General features: G+C 52.7%; 5 protein-coding genes across 8 annotated transcripts; 2 read left to right on the plus strand and 3 right to left on the minus strand.

Moving 5' to 3' along the window:
* Positions 1 to 128: 128 nt before the first annotated feature.
* Positions 129 to 3482, minus strand: PV06_07260. Of its 3 annotated transcripts, XM_016408469.1 has the most exons (3): positions 2563 to 3482; positions 2281 to 2490; positions 129 to 2224 (listed from the first exon to the last, which is right to left on the minus strand). In XM_016408469.1, exons 1-3 carry the CDS (start codon positions 2917 to 2919, stop codon positions 995 to 997), a joined length of 1797 nt encoding a protein of 598 aa, XP_016261949.1. In that variant the 5' UTR covers positions 2920 to 3482; the 3' UTR covers positions 129 to 994. The 3 variants fall into 3 exon arrangements, with proteins under 3 accessions (XP_016261949.1, XP_016261951.1, XP_016261950.1); XM_016408471.1 differs by having other exon boundaries at positions 129 to 2490; XM_016408470.1 differs by having other exon boundaries at positions 2281 to 3482.
* A 1038-nt stretch (positions 3483 to 4520) lies between these two features.
* PV06_07261 lies at positions 4521 to 8337 on the minus strand. Of its 2 annotated transcripts, none has more exons than XM_016408472.1 (2): positions 8076 to 8337; positions 4521 to 7996 (listed from the first exon to the last, which is right to left on the minus strand). In XM_016408472.1, exon 2 carries the CDS (start codon positions 7825 to 7827, stop codon positions 6094 to 6096), a length of 1734 nt encoding a protein of 577 aa, XP_016261952.1. In that variant the 5' UTR covers positions 7828 to 7996; positions 8076 to 8337; the 3' UTR covers positions 4521 to 6093. The 2 variants fall into 2 exon arrangements, with proteins under 2 accessions (XP_016261952.1, XP_016261953.1); XM_016408473.1 differs by having other exon boundaries at positions 4521 to 5599; positions 5700 to 8337.
* PV06_07262 (uncharacterized protein) lies at positions 5624 to 9955 on the plus strand. The gene is made up of 4 exons (XM_016408474.1): positions 5624 to 5844; positions 5894 to 6870; positions 6925 to 8257; positions 8306 to 9955. The coding sequence occupies exon 4, from the start codon at positions 8450 to 8452 to the stop codon at positions 9518 to 9520; it is 1071 nt and encodes a 356-aa protein (XP_016261954.1). The 5' UTR covers positions 5624 to 5844; positions 5894 to 6870; positions 6925 to 8257; positions 8306 to 8449; the 3' UTR covers positions 9521 to 9955.
* Positions 9610 to 12246, minus strand: PV06_07263 (uncharacterized protein). The gene has a single exon (XM_016408475.1). The coding sequence runs from the start codon at positions 12031 to 12033 to the stop codon at positions 9670 to 9672; it is 2364 nt and encodes a 787-aa protein (XP_016261955.1). The 5' UTR covers positions 12034 to 12246; the 3' UTR covers positions 9610 to 9669.
* A 1094-nt stretch (positions 12247 to 13340) lies between these two features.
* Positions 13341 to 15177, plus strand: PV06_07264 (uncharacterized protein). Its single transcript, XM_016408476.1, has one exon. The coding sequence runs from the start codon at positions 13847 to 13849 to the stop codon at positions 14864 to 14866; it is 1020 nt and encodes a 339-aa protein (XP_016261956.1). The 5' UTR covers positions 13341 to 13846; the 3' UTR covers positions 14867 to 15177.
* Positions 15178 to 15452: the final 275 nt, after the last annotated feature.

The raw sequence follows: 15452 nt of genomic DNA on the forward strand, positions 1-15452 counted from the left end.
ATGGTTGCAGTCAGACATTACTTCAGCACGATGGGAGGCAAATATACCTCTAATCACGGAGTAGTAGGGATGGGTTCTTGTGCCAGTAGTTACAAAAACCTCGATTTGTTGGTACCCAGGTAGTTTCCTCTCACCAATTCAATGCAATCATTACAACTTTCTACATACACCGTAGGCTGCCTGTACAAGTAGCATTTGTCTAGAAGTGAACGACCCCACCGACGAGGCTGAGTTACATGGAGTGTCTAGGCTCTAGGCAGTCCGAGTACAAACTCGCCGGGGCACAACTGTAAGAAAACCACTCAACTTGCAAATAAACATGATGTTATATATCCGTGCGGACCGTTGCCGGCTTGCCTCTGACTCGTACACGAGGTAGCCTTAACACGTCTAATAAATTCGAAATTGATGCCAGGCTTCTGACAGAGCAAGAAAGGAAAAAAAAAAGACACTACGTGTACACCGTACCACTCTCTTCAAGCCGTACAATGTGTTCCACGAACAAATCCCCCCATGGTCTGGTGATTTGACATCATTTTCGCCTTCCTTGACCTCGCTCTCACAACACAAGTCTCGATCGCCTCCGTAGATTGAGAGAGAGAGAGAGATTGTGAGCCTGTGCGCAACCACGGCACATCCAAAGAGTTTCTAGCTCCGGTGGTCATACCTGGTCTTGCCGTACTGTGCCAAGCTATACCAACTCGAGGTTCACTCTTTCGCCGGCTAGAAATAGATGTACCTTAAGTGGTTCGGTCGCAAAACGCTTGCAACGTAGCCGACGGACATGCATGCAGGCATACGGCCGATATCGACAAAGCCCCCTTGGTGGTGAAGACGGGGTCCCATTCAGAAATGTCTCCGTGGTGGCGAAGTGGTCGGCGAAAGCCCAGCGAGTTGCCAGAATCGCCAGTGGTATAGTTGCAGCAAATTTATCCAGCCTGCGTCAAGTCTTGAATAGATCTATCCCAAGTTGACTTATCACATTGGCCCTCGCCTAGGTTTCGTCCGAGGTTCGTTTTTTACCTGACAAACTCCTTCGTACATTCTCCATAGTATTGATGGCGTTGTCAATCTGTTCAGCCTCACCGGCCAATTCCTGTAACTTGGATTCCAGTTCCACACATTGCCTCCTCAGTCTGACAACTTCCTGACGAAGCACCTCCACCGAGTCTGAAGCCAGGATCGAGTCGCTCGCCACCGGTGTGGTGGAACCAGACTCGGCTTTCCTCTCGGGCGATCCGTCTTTGACGGATTCCAGCTCTTTAATGCGTCCCTGTAACACGACCCGTTCCTCATCCCAGGCGTCTCGCTCGGCTTTGAAGCGTCGGGCCTCTTCGGCACCCTTGATTTGCAATTGCGATGACATGGCCATGATCTGTCTCCACTGTGCCCCATCTGCCGTCGATTGCTGTGTTACTTCGTCGCGCGCCTTGGTCAGTTCGAGCACTTGGGCATCAAGGGTGTCCACCTGCTGCTGGAGCCGGATTTTGTCTTCGGTCAGGGTGATAATCTCATGGTCTGACACCTGAGACTTCTTGTCGAGGGCGGTACATCGGATCTGAGAGCGGGAGAAAGCAGCGAGTAATTGGTCGTGCTCGCGCTGGAGGGTCTGCAGGGCCAAAGTCTTGGTAGATATCTGATGCTGGAGATCCTGCAGATGACTGCCTTGCGGCGTCTGAGAGGTGATGGGCGAGTACTGAGCGGAACCAGAGCTGGCTGTCCTGGGGTACGGCCCACCTGGAGGGGAAGGTAGAGTTCTGGTCGAGGGTTGAGACTGGATAGGGGACTGAGCCGTAAACAGCGAGGATGTCGAGGAGGGATGTGGCGACTGACCGGTCAAAGGGGGCACGATCTGGTCGTAGGGCTGAGCACGTCTGGGCTCTTCGCCGTGTAGAATAGAGGGAAGAGACTGGTCAAAGTGTCGAGGCATTGGATCTGCGAGGTCGACAGGTCTGCGAGAGAAATCGTCACCTCGGGGAGGTTCTAGATGGAGAGGTATGCGGCGTGAATCCTTTATAGATGTGGGAGCGGTCGACGACTCGCCATGGACTGAGTGCCGTCGTATATCGTGTCCCAAGGGCGGCGGCACCACGTCGGACAAAGAGGGCAATCCTGGGCGACTGCTTGAATGATCCTGGACAAGACGAATCGTATGCCGTAACTCGGCGATGGCCCATGCAAGTGACTGTTTCAGGCCTAGCTTAGTCAACTCGAGCTTTGCCTGCTGGAAGCGATCAAGTCAGCGTACAGTCGACAGGTGTAACCATTACCCCAGCCTACCTGTCCTGCATTCCGCTGCTGCAGCGGGAGATTGAGCACTTGGCAGACCTGAGACTGCAGATCGAAAAAACCTGTCACCAGGTCCGCCAATAGAGAATCCGAGTCTGAACAGTTTCCGCAACTTCCGAACGAAGACCGAGAACCTGTTCGAGAGGATGCCAGTGGTGGTGGCGGCGGCAGCTGGTCGGGCGGATAAATATAAGAACTGGCCTGCCCGCAAAGCCCACGTCAGTCACACATCTCGACGCTGCTTAAGGCACTGTAGCCGTAGGACCAACATACCGTATAGTCTGTTTTTCGCCGGCACGCTTCCACCTCTTCTTCCTCCAGCTCGGGCACATATTCCAACCGCGCCTTTTTGTCCGGTGGCTCTCCCCAAGCACCTCGTGGACTCGAATTCCTGCGTGACCAAGAAGTGCTCGGCGATGTCCAGGAGGTGTTCCGGGGACTTTCGTAGGCTCGATCCATGGGCGAGCTGCGCTTGAGAGGGATCCGATCGGTGAAGGCAGGATATGGTTCTTCGGGGTGCCGTGTTTCTGGCGCGCTCGTCACGCGGGACAGTGGTGGGAGGACCTGGGGTCCTGGCGTTTCCGGATTCACATGATCGAGAATGCTCGGGCTGCGTGGTCCAGGGGCCATCACCTCCTCCGATCAATCGCCCACCAACTTCGAATCCTTTCCTCGGGTTGCAGGCGCGTCCTGGACGGCCGCATCGAGTTCACGGCAATCTGTCAGCAAGACTGGCGTGGCGGTGGCAAGCTCGCGATAAGTAGCAGAGGCAGCAACAAGACGGGGAAATCGTCGATGCGCCAGACCGAGCTCTGGGACGGTCACTTATCGCCGGGACAGAGTACATGCGGACGACAAGGTAGAGTGCATGGTCGCGAGGTGTGCGATCGAGGCCAGTGCAAGTACATGCCTAGGTTGGCCTGGCGCGTAGAAGGTGGGTTTTGAGGGTGATCCAAGGTACAAGGACTCCCACCACAGTAACCATTACAAATAGGATGTGGATGGAGCGCAAAGCTAGTACGAGTAAAAGATACTCCGTACAGACACCGAGAGAGAGAAAGTTGGGGGGAGTGGTACTCGTAGAAGGTGAGAAGCCGGGTTTCGAGAAAGGCGAGAGGAACGAATCAAGGCCAACCATGGGAGGGTTGCATGGGCAGTGTCAGCGAACTGATCCATGTGGTTAGACCCTCGTTACGGGATGCCAGCAGCTGCCAGCCTCATGCCCAATGTGGATGCGCCGGGGACGATCTGCTTTGCCTGTGTTTGAGCCTTGAGATCCGCGTCATTTCGAAGCAGCTCTAGTATATGTGTATATTCATATGGAGTATAGTGCTCTGTGGCCCGTATATGCATCATGGTTTGATCTCATCGTTACTCTCGGCAAAAGCGTAATTCCATGGTGAACGCGTGAAATTGTCCCGAGGTGCCCGGATCAAAATTGACTGTACTGTACGGTACAGTACGAGGCGAAGGCGAGCTCTGGTCTCTACCTTGTGACCCACTGAGGCTCAGTGCTAGTGTGTTCAGGTTCAGGACTGAGCACCTGTTTCACCTGGCACAGCTGCCGTAGCATGCAGCAAAGGAGGATAACTGCATGGGCCTTTAACCAGAGAGAAGCCCGCGTGCCCTTGCATCAAATCCGCCAGGAAATGAATCACACGTAGGAAAGAAGGAGGCCAAGCCATTGACCTGTATCCTATCTTGGGAGTTGCATGGATAATATGTCGTGGTAAGATGGTACAGATACAGAAGAGTCGATCGGAGATTTGGGAGAGGGCAAGCAAAAAATCACGTATTTCATGAGTTGATCTTCACCAAGTCCACGGTTGTATTACTTGTCTTGAACCTTACGATTGTACCCTCGCTGAGAGGAGATGCTATTATTGAGCCGTAACATCGGATACCCGCACAGTACAGATCGCGATCGGACACAAATCAAAATGATCCCTTTTCCATCCCATCCATCATTCTGGAGCCTTTACACCGGAAACCCTTCGGAGCCTTGGCCTCGGTGAACCCTCTTTTGCCCCACAATTTGCCTCGTGTTTGGGTATCGCTATAGGACAGCCCACCATTATATAATCACAACATCAGCACCAGCGACGAGGGTTTTCCGGTGTCTTCGGCTGTGACCGGATTACAGGCGTGATTGTGTGGTTCTTTCTACGAGTAGCTTCTTGACTGTGTCTATCCCTGCTTTCACGAGTATAGATATTCGCCGTGTGACCTGTAGTATTTTCTTGCTGATCTCTGATACCTGATGCCTGTTGCTCAAAAGGCTCACCTATTCTTAGCTATCAAGACACGAAAGTCTATCCACAGTCGATCCATCCCCAAATACGGGTACGAGGGATCCCTCTAGTGACAAAGCTACGGACGACGGTAAAGCGAGTCTACTGCAGTACCCAAGTATTGCATGCCCCTCTCATTCGCCCGATCTCCAGACGCTTTGCATCGTGCAGGGGTTACGTCTTCCTTGGCCTGCTTCGGCCCGCGAGTCTCGTTTCGCATGAAGCTTAGTGAGCCTGTACTTGTCATCTCTTTCCTTGCCCATTGTTCCGTCGAAGCTGATCAGTCGTCCGGAACTTAGGAAGCCGAGTAAGCCGCCGTTCAACAGGCAATGCTCCCGCACATCTTCCGACTTCTCCCAGTCGTGGTCAACCTGCCCGATCTCCTGCTACCTCTTCATGACACAATGATACTTCTCGGGAGCGTTAGTTCTGTGGGTTGTCGATCAGGTCTCCGTTCTCCTCGCTAAAGTTCGGTTACGGCCCCACGTGGACCTTCTGTACTGTACAGCAAAAGGAAGGTATTATTATGGTCCGAGTACCAGTATCTCCGTACTCCATGCTTGGGCACGGAGGATATTTGTACCGCACCATCCCTTCGCTTCGACAGCCGAGGTGGCCCAATGTGTTGTCCAAGGGGGTTTTCTCGGTCTCCGACAGCAAGTACCCTCGTCTACTCTACGAGTACAATAACAGCAAGATCTTCAGGTGCGTAGGTCACCAAGAATGTAATTTCCAGTCACTGGAGGAGATATGGATAGATCTCGTGATCACCCCTGGCCACGGACACTGCATTTGCTCCATTCGCCCAGTCTTGAGTCAATGAGTGAGCAAAGGTGTCCATACAACGCGTACTCGTCCGTAGAGGTTGGCCAGCTGACAAACTCACCCCCTCTCCCTGTGTCTGTCACACCACAGAAGTACGTCGTATTCAGTCCCTGTCGTGAGACGTCCAGTAGCATACTGTAGGCGCGACTTCTTTTTAAGTTGACAATGGTTAAACTCTGCCGGTAAAGAATGCCCTGCTTGTAGGCTTAGATATAGTATTCTACTCTACTGCGTCTGGAACTTGTCCGGTGGTTGCGTGTCTCGCCGCGTCATCCGGCAGGGTGCATCACATACGAGTATCAGGGCGTTTGGTGACTCATGTTCACTAAGCCATATTGGTTCAGATTTTCGACATTGGTGGTGATCGTCTTTCTGTGTCGACCGACGATCTCAATCGCAAGCATTCCATTCAGTCGAAACCGACTAGGCGTCAAATGCAGTTTGTCGACCATATTGACGACTCCGGAGTCTTGCTGATCGATTTACAGTAGTCGTATGTAATTGTGAAATGCTTGCCAAAAGTAGGTATGGAGAGAGCCGCGTCGAGGTAGATCTTGTGGAAGCGACTCCGGGACCTGCAAAGAAGCTGTTGTTACTTGGTCATCAAGATCTAAGGAAGGATGATCGTTCCTACAGGATAGAAATACTCGTACCCCCTAGCTCTTGGTGGTTTGCGAGCTCCCTAGTGTCACACGTCCTCCCATACACCCTTTCGCGGTTGGTTGTGGGGAGTGCTGACACACTCATCACGCGCCATGTCAACCTGGGCAGCTTCTGCGAGAGCATCTGCAAGGACCATATCGACCCGATCCTTCTGACACCGCGAAATCAGGCCCTCCACGACCTTGCACATCGCGATCTCTTCAAGAATTTGCTCAGAGACTTGCGATAGCGTTCTAATCAATGCAACAATACAAGATTGATCGTCCTTGGCGGACCCGATCGTGGACAGGTGACCTAGACTGTCTCTGCATCCATTTACCGTGGTCTCGATGGAAGACACCAAAGATGCCCACTGTGGGTTCAAAGGGATCAGACTATGTGCCACAGCAGGGTCCATGTCCCCACCGGGATAGTCACAGCCGCCTGGGAGATGAGGCAAGGTTGATTGACACCACTGATCGAATTCTGACATGAGGGTATCGAGCTCTCCATGCTGCCGCGCGATTTCGACCACCCGGGTTGTCATTTGGGCTAGAACAAGCAATCGGCTATCACTCTTACATCTGTTCTGATCGATGCCCCAGCCTCCGCGTCCATTTTGGTCCTTGGCACGGTATGATTTTAGTGACAAAGCAGTATTTCCCTCATCCACCTTTGTGACATCCTTGGTGCTGCGAAGCCACTTTCTAAGCGTCAAGGTGTTGAGCTTCTGCTGTTCCGCCCGTTCGAGCGCACTCAAAGAGGCAAGCTGAGTTTCAACATCTCGACGTGCCGACTGAATATGTAGGTCGACACTGCTTCGGTACGCATGCAAATTTGATGCAGCTTTGTCATGAACCAGGTTTAACTGAATAAGCTCATCGCAGATGCGGATATTGCTTCCTAGGCCATCGGCCGGGTTTGCCGAGAGGAATGCATGACCAGACGAGGGTGGGGCCTGAAGTGGAGGTGGGTGCGATATTGATCCGGGCTTTACTGTTGCTGCCGTCCTCGTTTGGCCGGCAATATTCTTCTTAGGGCTGAAGTGTTGGCTGAAGGTGTTGAAGGCCGGCTTTCGAATTGTGGGCGCGACGTCTGGAGCTGCTTTTGGATGAATTGAAGCATGGACTGATCCAGACGCCGCGGGCTTTGCTTCGGACCTTCCAAAGGCAGTCTGACGTCCTGAGGCAGCCGGACGACCAGTGTCATCTACCCCGGGTCGCCTCGAGGCATTTGATCGCGTTCGGCTATGTGCTGTGGCGATCGAGGTTGAGGGGATGCTTCTAGCCGTCGTCGAACGAATGCCACTCGACGCATTGAAGGTGGGGGCCGATGGCACACTTTTAACCGCGGTGTGATTTCGTGACCCTGAAGTCGCGGTGGAATGACTTCTTGTGGGCTTTGACGGCGGTGCCTGGCTTTTGCCTATCGCGCTCGTGGGCTGGATGGATCTTGGTCTCGACATCGAAGTGATATTGCCCGCTCCTTGAGTCATGCCTCCGGGAGTTGACGAGGTGAGCAACGTTTCCGCTGTCGATTTCGAACGAGCATGGCTTAACGAAGCTCCACACGATGGAATGTGACTCCTAGAGCCAACGGGATCCAGCGTAGGATTGCCATCTCGTTGTTGTCCTTGGCCATTGGGGGCAGGTGTAACTTGCCTAACATGGCCGCGGCCTGCACTCATAGGTCGCGACACTTCATGTTGAGTCGAGATTTTAGGACCTTCAACTGGCCTACCTGCTTTCGAAGGGGATCTAGACAGAACAGGGATAGCCATTAGGCATATTGCGCTGTCCCTGAGCTCCAGCCGTTGGCTTTATCAGTGGAGGAGAGTAAACAATGCGAAATACGCGGTGAGTGATTGATGCTGGCCCTTTAATCGCGTAGTACACCAAACACTAGCGCCGTTTGTTATGGAAGGTCAGCCGGGACAGTCAAACGCATCCCTCATTGTGTCCAACGCGGTGGACAGGACGTTGTCAGATACTTTATTAGGTAGTTGTGGCCTTTCGAGGGATATCTTACTCGGGTTACAGTTGTCCAAGATAGCGACTTTATCGGACTGGCTTCATGGCGAGCTTGCGATGCCTGACGCGTTCAGTCCGCTGCAACTCATGAAGAAGTCTCCGTCCGCATCATTTAATCTCAACGCCCACGACGACACTCGGGCACTTTCTTCGTCTGCGCTTTCTGAAGACAAGATCTGGGTTCGAAACGCATCTGTTATTTGATCCGAAATATTCTGACCGTGCAAGGCCTCGTCTCGACGCGCCGAAACAGTAAGAAGACTCAGGCGCCCTGAGATCGGAGACATATCAAATGTCTCCGAAAGCGAGGACATGTAAGCTTCATGGACCATGCCCCAGACGCTTAACCAGGATGAATGCATATAAGGTGTGATGGAGCACAGTCCAAAGTTTGGTGCTTTTACTCGTCCCTCCACAACTTCCCCTAATTTACTACTTTCTTTCATGAGAAACCTTGCCCGGACTGCTCTGCCGCGCATCCGACAAGTATACCGCAGCTTATCTTACAGGCACCCAATCCATATCTCGACAAGATCATCATCAAGAATCATGACCACCACCAATCAACAAGGTACCACAGGAGTCCCGGCCGCGGCCATGTTCAACGATGACGAGTTTGTCAAGATGTACTCTTCGGCGGAAAAGATGACGGGTCACTACGGAAAGATCCTCGTCGAGACCGTGTTCAGGGATGTCTCCGACGACGAAAAGCTGGTCGTGCTCGACGAGGCGTGCGGCACGGGCATCGTGTCGAAGCACCTGATGGACCACCTGAGCGATGAAGCCAAGGACAACCTCGAGCTCACGTGCGCCGACTACGCCGAAGCCATGCTCAGATCCTTGGAACGACGCATCAAGGCCGACGGGTGGAAGAACACGAAAACCGTCCACTGCGACGCTGTCGACACCAAACTGCCCAGTGAGCACTACACTCACATCACGTTGAGTTTCGGACCCTTTGTGTTCTCGAACGCGAAAAAGGGCCTGGATGAATGCCGTCGCATGCTGAAACCGGGCGGCGTATTGGCCATGAATTCGTGGGAAAGCGTGGGCTGGATGTCGGATATCCGCGACGCCCTCGCCACAGACCCGACGCTTCCTCCGGTGCCCAGCGACGAAGAAATGCTAAAGACCTTTTCCAGCGATGGAAACTGGAACGACAGGGAGTGGATCTCCGACTTCGTGTCTCGGAACGGATTCGTCAATGTCGAAATCACCCCCATCCCCCATCAGACCTCGCTGGCGGGCGTGACGGAGCTCATGTCCCTCTTTCAAGGGTTCATCATGCTCCTCATCAAAAAGGAGTGGAGCGACGAGGAAAAGGAGAGTTTCAAGAAGCGCGCGAGGGTGGCCATCGAGAAGTACATGACGGAAAAGTACGGCGACGGTGAAATCAAGTGGAACTGGGTTGCTCTGATGATAACCGCAAAGAAAACTGCCTGAATTTTTGCTTTGAGCGTTGAGCTGGCTAGCTGAGAGCTTTTTCGCAAGACGAGCTGTTTGTGACTACCTACTACACTCCTAGGTCGCAAGTAACACTATAAAAAAGTCTTTGAGAGCCTGTTACGTCTCTCGTAACTATCAAGGCAAGTTCACGTCTTGGTCACGTCCACAATCTTGACATCAACCTTGGCCCCGTTGACCTGTAACTTGTCGTTGACCGTGAAAGAAGTAGATATCTTGTCCACTGAATTTGTCCCGACGATCTCCACGGATCGTGATTCACTCAAGGGACCATTGACCAACAGCTGTAATCCCTTGGTGACGTCTCCCTCGGGGACTTTCATTTCTGGGTTGTACGGAACGACCGCCTCGGGCCGCAGCAGGATAGGCAGGGTATCAAAGCCGTGTGTCTCCGTGTACCATCTACCGGACTCGTACGTTTTGGTACGATCGAAGAAACTCCTCCACTTTGCAGCAGCAGCAGCACCATCACCACCACCACCACCAGCAGAAGAGGAGACAGAAGCCTTGTTCCGCTCGTCGTCGTTGGGCACGTAGAAACTGACCTGGCCATCCTGGGAAAACACTGGCGCAACCAAAATTTCCGACCCGAGCATGTACTGTGTATCCAACGTCCAGACGTTCAGGTCGTCGGGGAACTCGAGGAACATTGCCCTCATTATCGGCGTCCCCTTTTGGTGTCCCTCGAGCGCTAGACGGAGGATATAAGGCATCAATGCCATCTTGCGGAGCACAGACTCCCTGAGGACCTTACTGCACGCTTCGTCCTCGCCAGGGAAGTTCTCCTGGTCGTAGATCCAAGGTACACGGTAGCTCGAACTGCCGTGTAGGCGGGAGTGGGACCCCAGCAGACCGAACTGGACCCAGCGCTTGTACAGTGCAGGGTCGGGCAGGCCTTCGAACCCGCCGATGTCGTGCGCCCAAAACGCAAATCCGGACAGGCTGAGCGACAGTCCGCCGCGGAGCGTCTCGGCCATGGCTTCGAACGTGCTCTCGCAGTCACCGCCCCAGTGGACGGGGAATTGCTGGGTCCCCGCGGTAGCGGCGCGCGCGAAGAGACACGCGTCCCTGCCCGCCGAGGTCATGGTGTCGTAGACGAGTTTGTTGTACAGGTACGCGTAGAAGTTGTGCATGCGCGCCGTATCGCTGTTGTCGTGGTACTTGACCTGGTGCGAGAGGAAGGGGATGCGTTCGCCAAAGTCCGTCTTGAAAGTGTCCACGCCCAGACCCATCAGCCGGCGCATATGGCCCGCGTACCACTCGCACGCCGCCGGGTTGGTAAAATCCACGCATGCCATGCCGGCTTGCCAGTTGTCCCACTGCCACACGGTCGGGCGGGTGGTGTCGGAGCGCATGATGAAGTAGCCGTTGCGTTTGCCCTCGAGAAATAAGGGCGAGGCCTGGGCGATGTACGGGTTGATCCACACGGAGATCTTGAGACCGCGGGACTTGAGTCGGGCGAGGTATCCTTTGGCATCGGAGAAACTTTCGCCGTCGAAGTCAAAGTCGCACCACTGGAAAGACTTCATCCAAAAGGCGTCGAAGTGGAATACGCTCAGGGGGATCTCACGCTCTTTGAACCCGTCGGCGAACGATGTGACGGTCTTTTCGTCGTACGAGGTCGTAAAGGAGGTCGTAAGCCAGAGACCGTAGGACCAGGAGGGTGGGAGGCCAGGGCGTCCGGTTAGTGCTGTGTAACGATTTAGAATGTCCTTAGGACTGGGGCCCGCCACGACCATGTATTCGAGGCTTTCCGCCCGGACAACTATGTTGATGCGCGTGGTACGCTCGGATTGGATTTCCAGCATGACCTTGCCCGGATTGTTGATGAACACACCGTATCCGCGGCTAGAAATGTAGAAGGGAATGTTTTTGTAGCCAAGCTCGGAGGATGTGCCGCCGTCTTCGTTCCAGATGTCGACGACTTGACCGTTCTTGATGAAGGGGCCGAAGCGCTCACCGAGACCGTAGATCTTCTCGCCAACTGAGAGATCGAGCTCGAGGAGCATGTAGTTCTCTTGCTCGGCGTACAGACCCTCATCTATCTTGTACTTGGGAGTGTCAGCGGAGGTGACAAAGGCTATAGAGCGGAACGAATGGCCAGTCAGGCGTTTGGAGTTGGTGAAATAGTCAAAGGAAAGGGCGTTTGGAGCCGTGTTGATGGCCAGGTCAAGGGGTCCGCTTGAAAAGTCCAGGCTTTTGCCTTGGGTGTGAGTGATTTTGGGTTGAGGATTTGTCTCGAAAAGTGGAAAGTTGGGACCCGAGTCTTCTTCGCCTGTCCAGTGTGAGAAGTTGACTGCAGTGACACCTTCGATGGGAGAGCGGATGGTCGCTGATACTGTGCCGACGTTTAATGTATCTCCTCGATGTCGCTGTGGTTTCGTGAGAAGGAGGTCGACCTTCTTGTCGCCGACATTGGCCCTTTCGACATTGCCCATCCAGTTGGGAGTCATCCCATTGCGGTTCTTCCACATTCCATCTGTGAGCTTCATTTGGGCTGCCCGTTTCTGGTTCCAAGGTGAAGCTAAACGATGAGAAATATGAATCTGTCTGGGAACGGCCTACCTTGAGAAGCTGGCACTTGGTTCGGCAGCAGAGAGGGTTTACAGGTCAAGATGTTCAGTAAGGACAGATTTACCTACCTTTGGCAACCTGTGCGTATATGTGGGATGAGGATTGTTAGTATGCTTAACGCTCCATCGTAGTGAATATAGAAACCCCACGGTGGAAGCCCTAGAAGCTACTCCGCAGTGAGAGCTGTATCGTTGGTGTTATATATTATATTGTCTGACAAAAACACTGGTCCTGCAAAATGTAGGCGAACCTGGCGGTGAAGATTTCTGTCTGACTATTGTCGTCTTCCCTCATTTTAGGCAGATTGAGCATCGATCAGTCTCCATGTTCACCACGACGTCTTAACTAGAGCGTTACAATTGGTGGCATTGGCTGCTTGAACGGTAGGAAATCATCCGAGAGGCGGAAAACTCAACAACGCCGCCTGCTATGGAGAACCCTTGAGCTTTTAAGAGCATCTGGAACCACCACTCAGGATAAGGCATTCTGAAGGAAGACATGATCAAAAGTTGTAGGAGTATCGACGCCAAGTCCTCCGTATATTACGACTTATTGCTGACCATATTCACCAGCATTGACTAGTCTTTTGGGCTGGAAGAGTCTTAAAGGTCACCACACGGCATATTCCGTGGAAGTTCTTAAACAGTGAGATCGGGAAAGGTGCTCTTTCAATACTCTCCGAATTAAGGTAGGTACAATAGCAATACTTGTTCTCACAATGACCATCATAGGTCTCAGGGTCTTCCGGTACCCCTGATCTTCGTTCTCATGACGAACTCTTCTGGACCAAATTCTGAATTACGGCCATTGTTCCCACGTGGGAAACCCCCCGAACAACGTGGTAGCGGACGTAAGAACCAGAACTTTGGGAGAGAATGGCCGGCAATGATGCCCTTATAGGGACAGAACCTCAGCGGAATGGATCTCGCCGTCCGAGTTATTGGGTGCACGAACCCTTTTGTCCTGGAGGGAAATCGACGTAAAGAGGAACCGAAACCGTGTCTGTGCACAGTGGGCAATGGTCAATTTCAAATCAAGGGGCATGTCACATTGCAGGAACAACACAGCACAATAGTACATAAAAGTGAGCAGTGCAACAAAAGATTATTTGATTAAGAGAATCCAGCATTTCATCTCAGTAATGCTCGTACGGGTGCGAAGGATTTACGACGAAGCCTTGTGGCCCCAAACAAGCCCAGCCAGTGGCTGCTTTTAACCATAAGCTGCTTAAGTCCCGAGGCTCCAGGCCCTTAAATCCGCCTAAGCGCCAGGCCCAGAAGTGATTGTTATTGGGTGTGATTTATTAGTGCCTCAGGGTCTGTACTAAGCAGGTGCTAAGCAGTTCACTGGCCTCCGCCATCTGCATCGTTCGGAAACATCGAGACTCACTAGAGGAACCTGCAACCCTCAATTCGGTCGGCGTCCTCTTCCTCTCCTTCGTCCTCTGTCGATCGCCCTCAACCCCACGACTACATCTACCACAGACCACCCACCAGCAACTCCAGAGGCACTTTAGCCTCGAGAGTTGCTGGTTTCGAGGCACAACAATCCCCTAGCCGCAGTACCTCCGACCTCCTGCGCCAGGAATGCGACTTGATCCTCCTTCTGGCCACAATCGACGTTTCACCAGCAAATTTGCATGCAATCCTCTTGCGACACTATGCCAACGAACACCTTGACATTCGGTTGACACTCTAGGTCCTCGACACCTCAACGTCCATACCCTTGACCATGCCGCCTTTGACGAGCCTTCCCTTGAGGCTCTCCGAGCCCTCCCGCGATTCTGCCTCATCCTATGACTCTACACTCCTTCCGGAGATCTCTGCTGAGAATATCGCGTTACCTCCGTCTCCTCCGAACGAAGAGGATATAAAAATTTTCCACTCACCCCCAATCATCTCCTCACCTCCTATCGACAAGAGTCCTAGGCGCAGCGAGTACTTCACCCAGAACCTCACACCTACCCGAAATCGAGGAACTTCGCCACAAAGAAGAATGAGACCGCTTTCAGTCGGCAGTATTCCTATTGCTCCGCCTATGCAGAGAGCCCATTCATCACCAGGGGTGGACGCCTCCGGACGCTATGTTACTCCATACGGTCATATCAGACGACCATCTTCACCTCTACATTCTGGAAGGAGAACGAGCCCTTTGAGATCAACAGCAGAGGATACTTACCCCCGAGATCCAACGTGGAGCGGACTCAACATCGAGCCGAACATTCCTGAAAACGAAGAATTGGAGTTGTCTGGAGATGCGGATTTGTCCCAACCCTCGTTGATGTCGTCCTTCTCCAATACATTCCCTAGGTCTCGACGGCGGACCAATCTTCCTCTGCATCAAAGTGCGAGTGCACCTGCTCTATATGCCCGAGCCGCCAGCCCGATGTCTGGCAGAACGTCACCTTCACCGTCTTTTGTGCAACAAAAGTTCTCGAATGAGCCGTACCCAAATTATTCGGTGAGCTCAGCATCAAGTGTACCAAGTACACCTACGTCACTACGGTCTCGATCTCCGTCCATTAGCTCTCTCGAGACCATTGAAGACAGTCCAGATGCCGAGGAAGCGGCGCTTCTGGAAGAGGAAGTGGCCAAGATGAAAGGCGACGATGCGGAGACTTTCGAGTCTCGACGAAAAAGCTCGATGGAACAACGAGGAAACAACTTACGGAGCAACAAGGAGAGAAAGCGATGGTCTGTCTGTGGAGCTGAAAGAAGAGCGGATTTTTCTTTGGCGCCTATCGAAGAATGATCAAAAAACAAGAGTTTCGGCCCGGTCAGGAGCCGTGATTGCGCGCTGGATATTGAGCAGCGCGCAATAACTACAACAGTATGGATCGGCAATGCAAGGGAACCAACATTATGGGTTCTCGATTGCAGAGGAACAATGACTCAGGCAAAAGATCCTAGGTGAACATGAGATACCCCATGGGCTTTGTACTTGTATTTGTGGGTTTTTTTGTTTTTTGCAAGGCTAGATAGTAGCTACACGACATTGACACAGTCTCTAGTCAACGCTGGCAACATGCTATGATGAATGATATGATTATGAACACATGATTGGTATCTTGTTTGTTGATTTGCCTACCTAGGTAGGCACCTGTGTTGCGAAGGTACATACCTGAACCCACGAGTGCTTTTGATATTGATGAGTTGGGCTTTACGCTCTTCGTGGGCGTACTCCGCCAATTGATATCAATATTCCATTGAAAGGCAGGCGTCCATGCCAAACTTTCCACTTCTTAAAGATCTCGGTCTCAGATCTAATCTAGCTCCATCGTCAGCGATGCAGCAGTCTTGGGAACTTCCTAGGTAGGCAAAAACTGTTGTCGTTCCAG

This window comes from Exophiala oligosperma, assembly GCF_000835515.1.
Source record: "Exophiala oligosperma strain CBS 72588 unplaced genomic scaffold supercont1.6, whole genome shotgun sequence".
Taxonomy (NCBI): Eukaryota; Fungi; Ascomycota; class Eurotiomycetes; order Chaetothyriales; family Herpotrichiellaceae; genus Exophiala; species Exophiala oligosperma.

What these genes read in the sequence shown, in the direction of transcription:
- PV06_07260 (XM_016408469.1), bottom strand. Translation starts at nt 2,919, where the DNA reads ATGGCCCCTGGACCACGCAGCCCGAGCATTCTCGATCATGTGAATCCG. An exon ending in GGCGAAAAACAGACTATACG is followed by an intron (nt 2,491 to 2,562) that starts GTATGTTGGTCC and finishes CTTTGCGGGCAG; the next exon opens with GCCAGTTCTTATATTTATCC. An exon ending in AGCAGCGGAATGCAGGACAG is followed by an intron (nt 2,225 to 2,280) that starts GTAGGCTGGGGT and finishes GATCGCTTCCAG; the next exon opens with CAGGCAAAGCTCGAGTTGAC.
- PV06_07261 (XM_016408472.1), bottom strand. Translation starts at nt 7,827, where the DNA reads ATGGCTATCCCTGTTCTGTCTAGATCCCCTTCGAAAGCAGGTAGGCCA.
- PV06_07262 (XM_016408474.1), top strand. Translation starts at nt 8,450, where the DNA reads ATGGAGCACAGTCCAAAGTTTGGTGCTTTTACTCGTCCCTCCACAACT.
- PV06_07263 (XM_016408475.1), bottom strand. Translation starts at nt 12,033, where the DNA reads ATGAAGCTCACAGATGGAATGTGGAAGAACCGCAATGGGATGACTCCC.
- PV06_07264 (XM_016408476.1), top strand. Translation starts at nt 13,847, where the DNA reads ATGCCGCCTTTGACGAGCCTTCCCTTGAGGCTCTCCGAGCCCTCCCGC.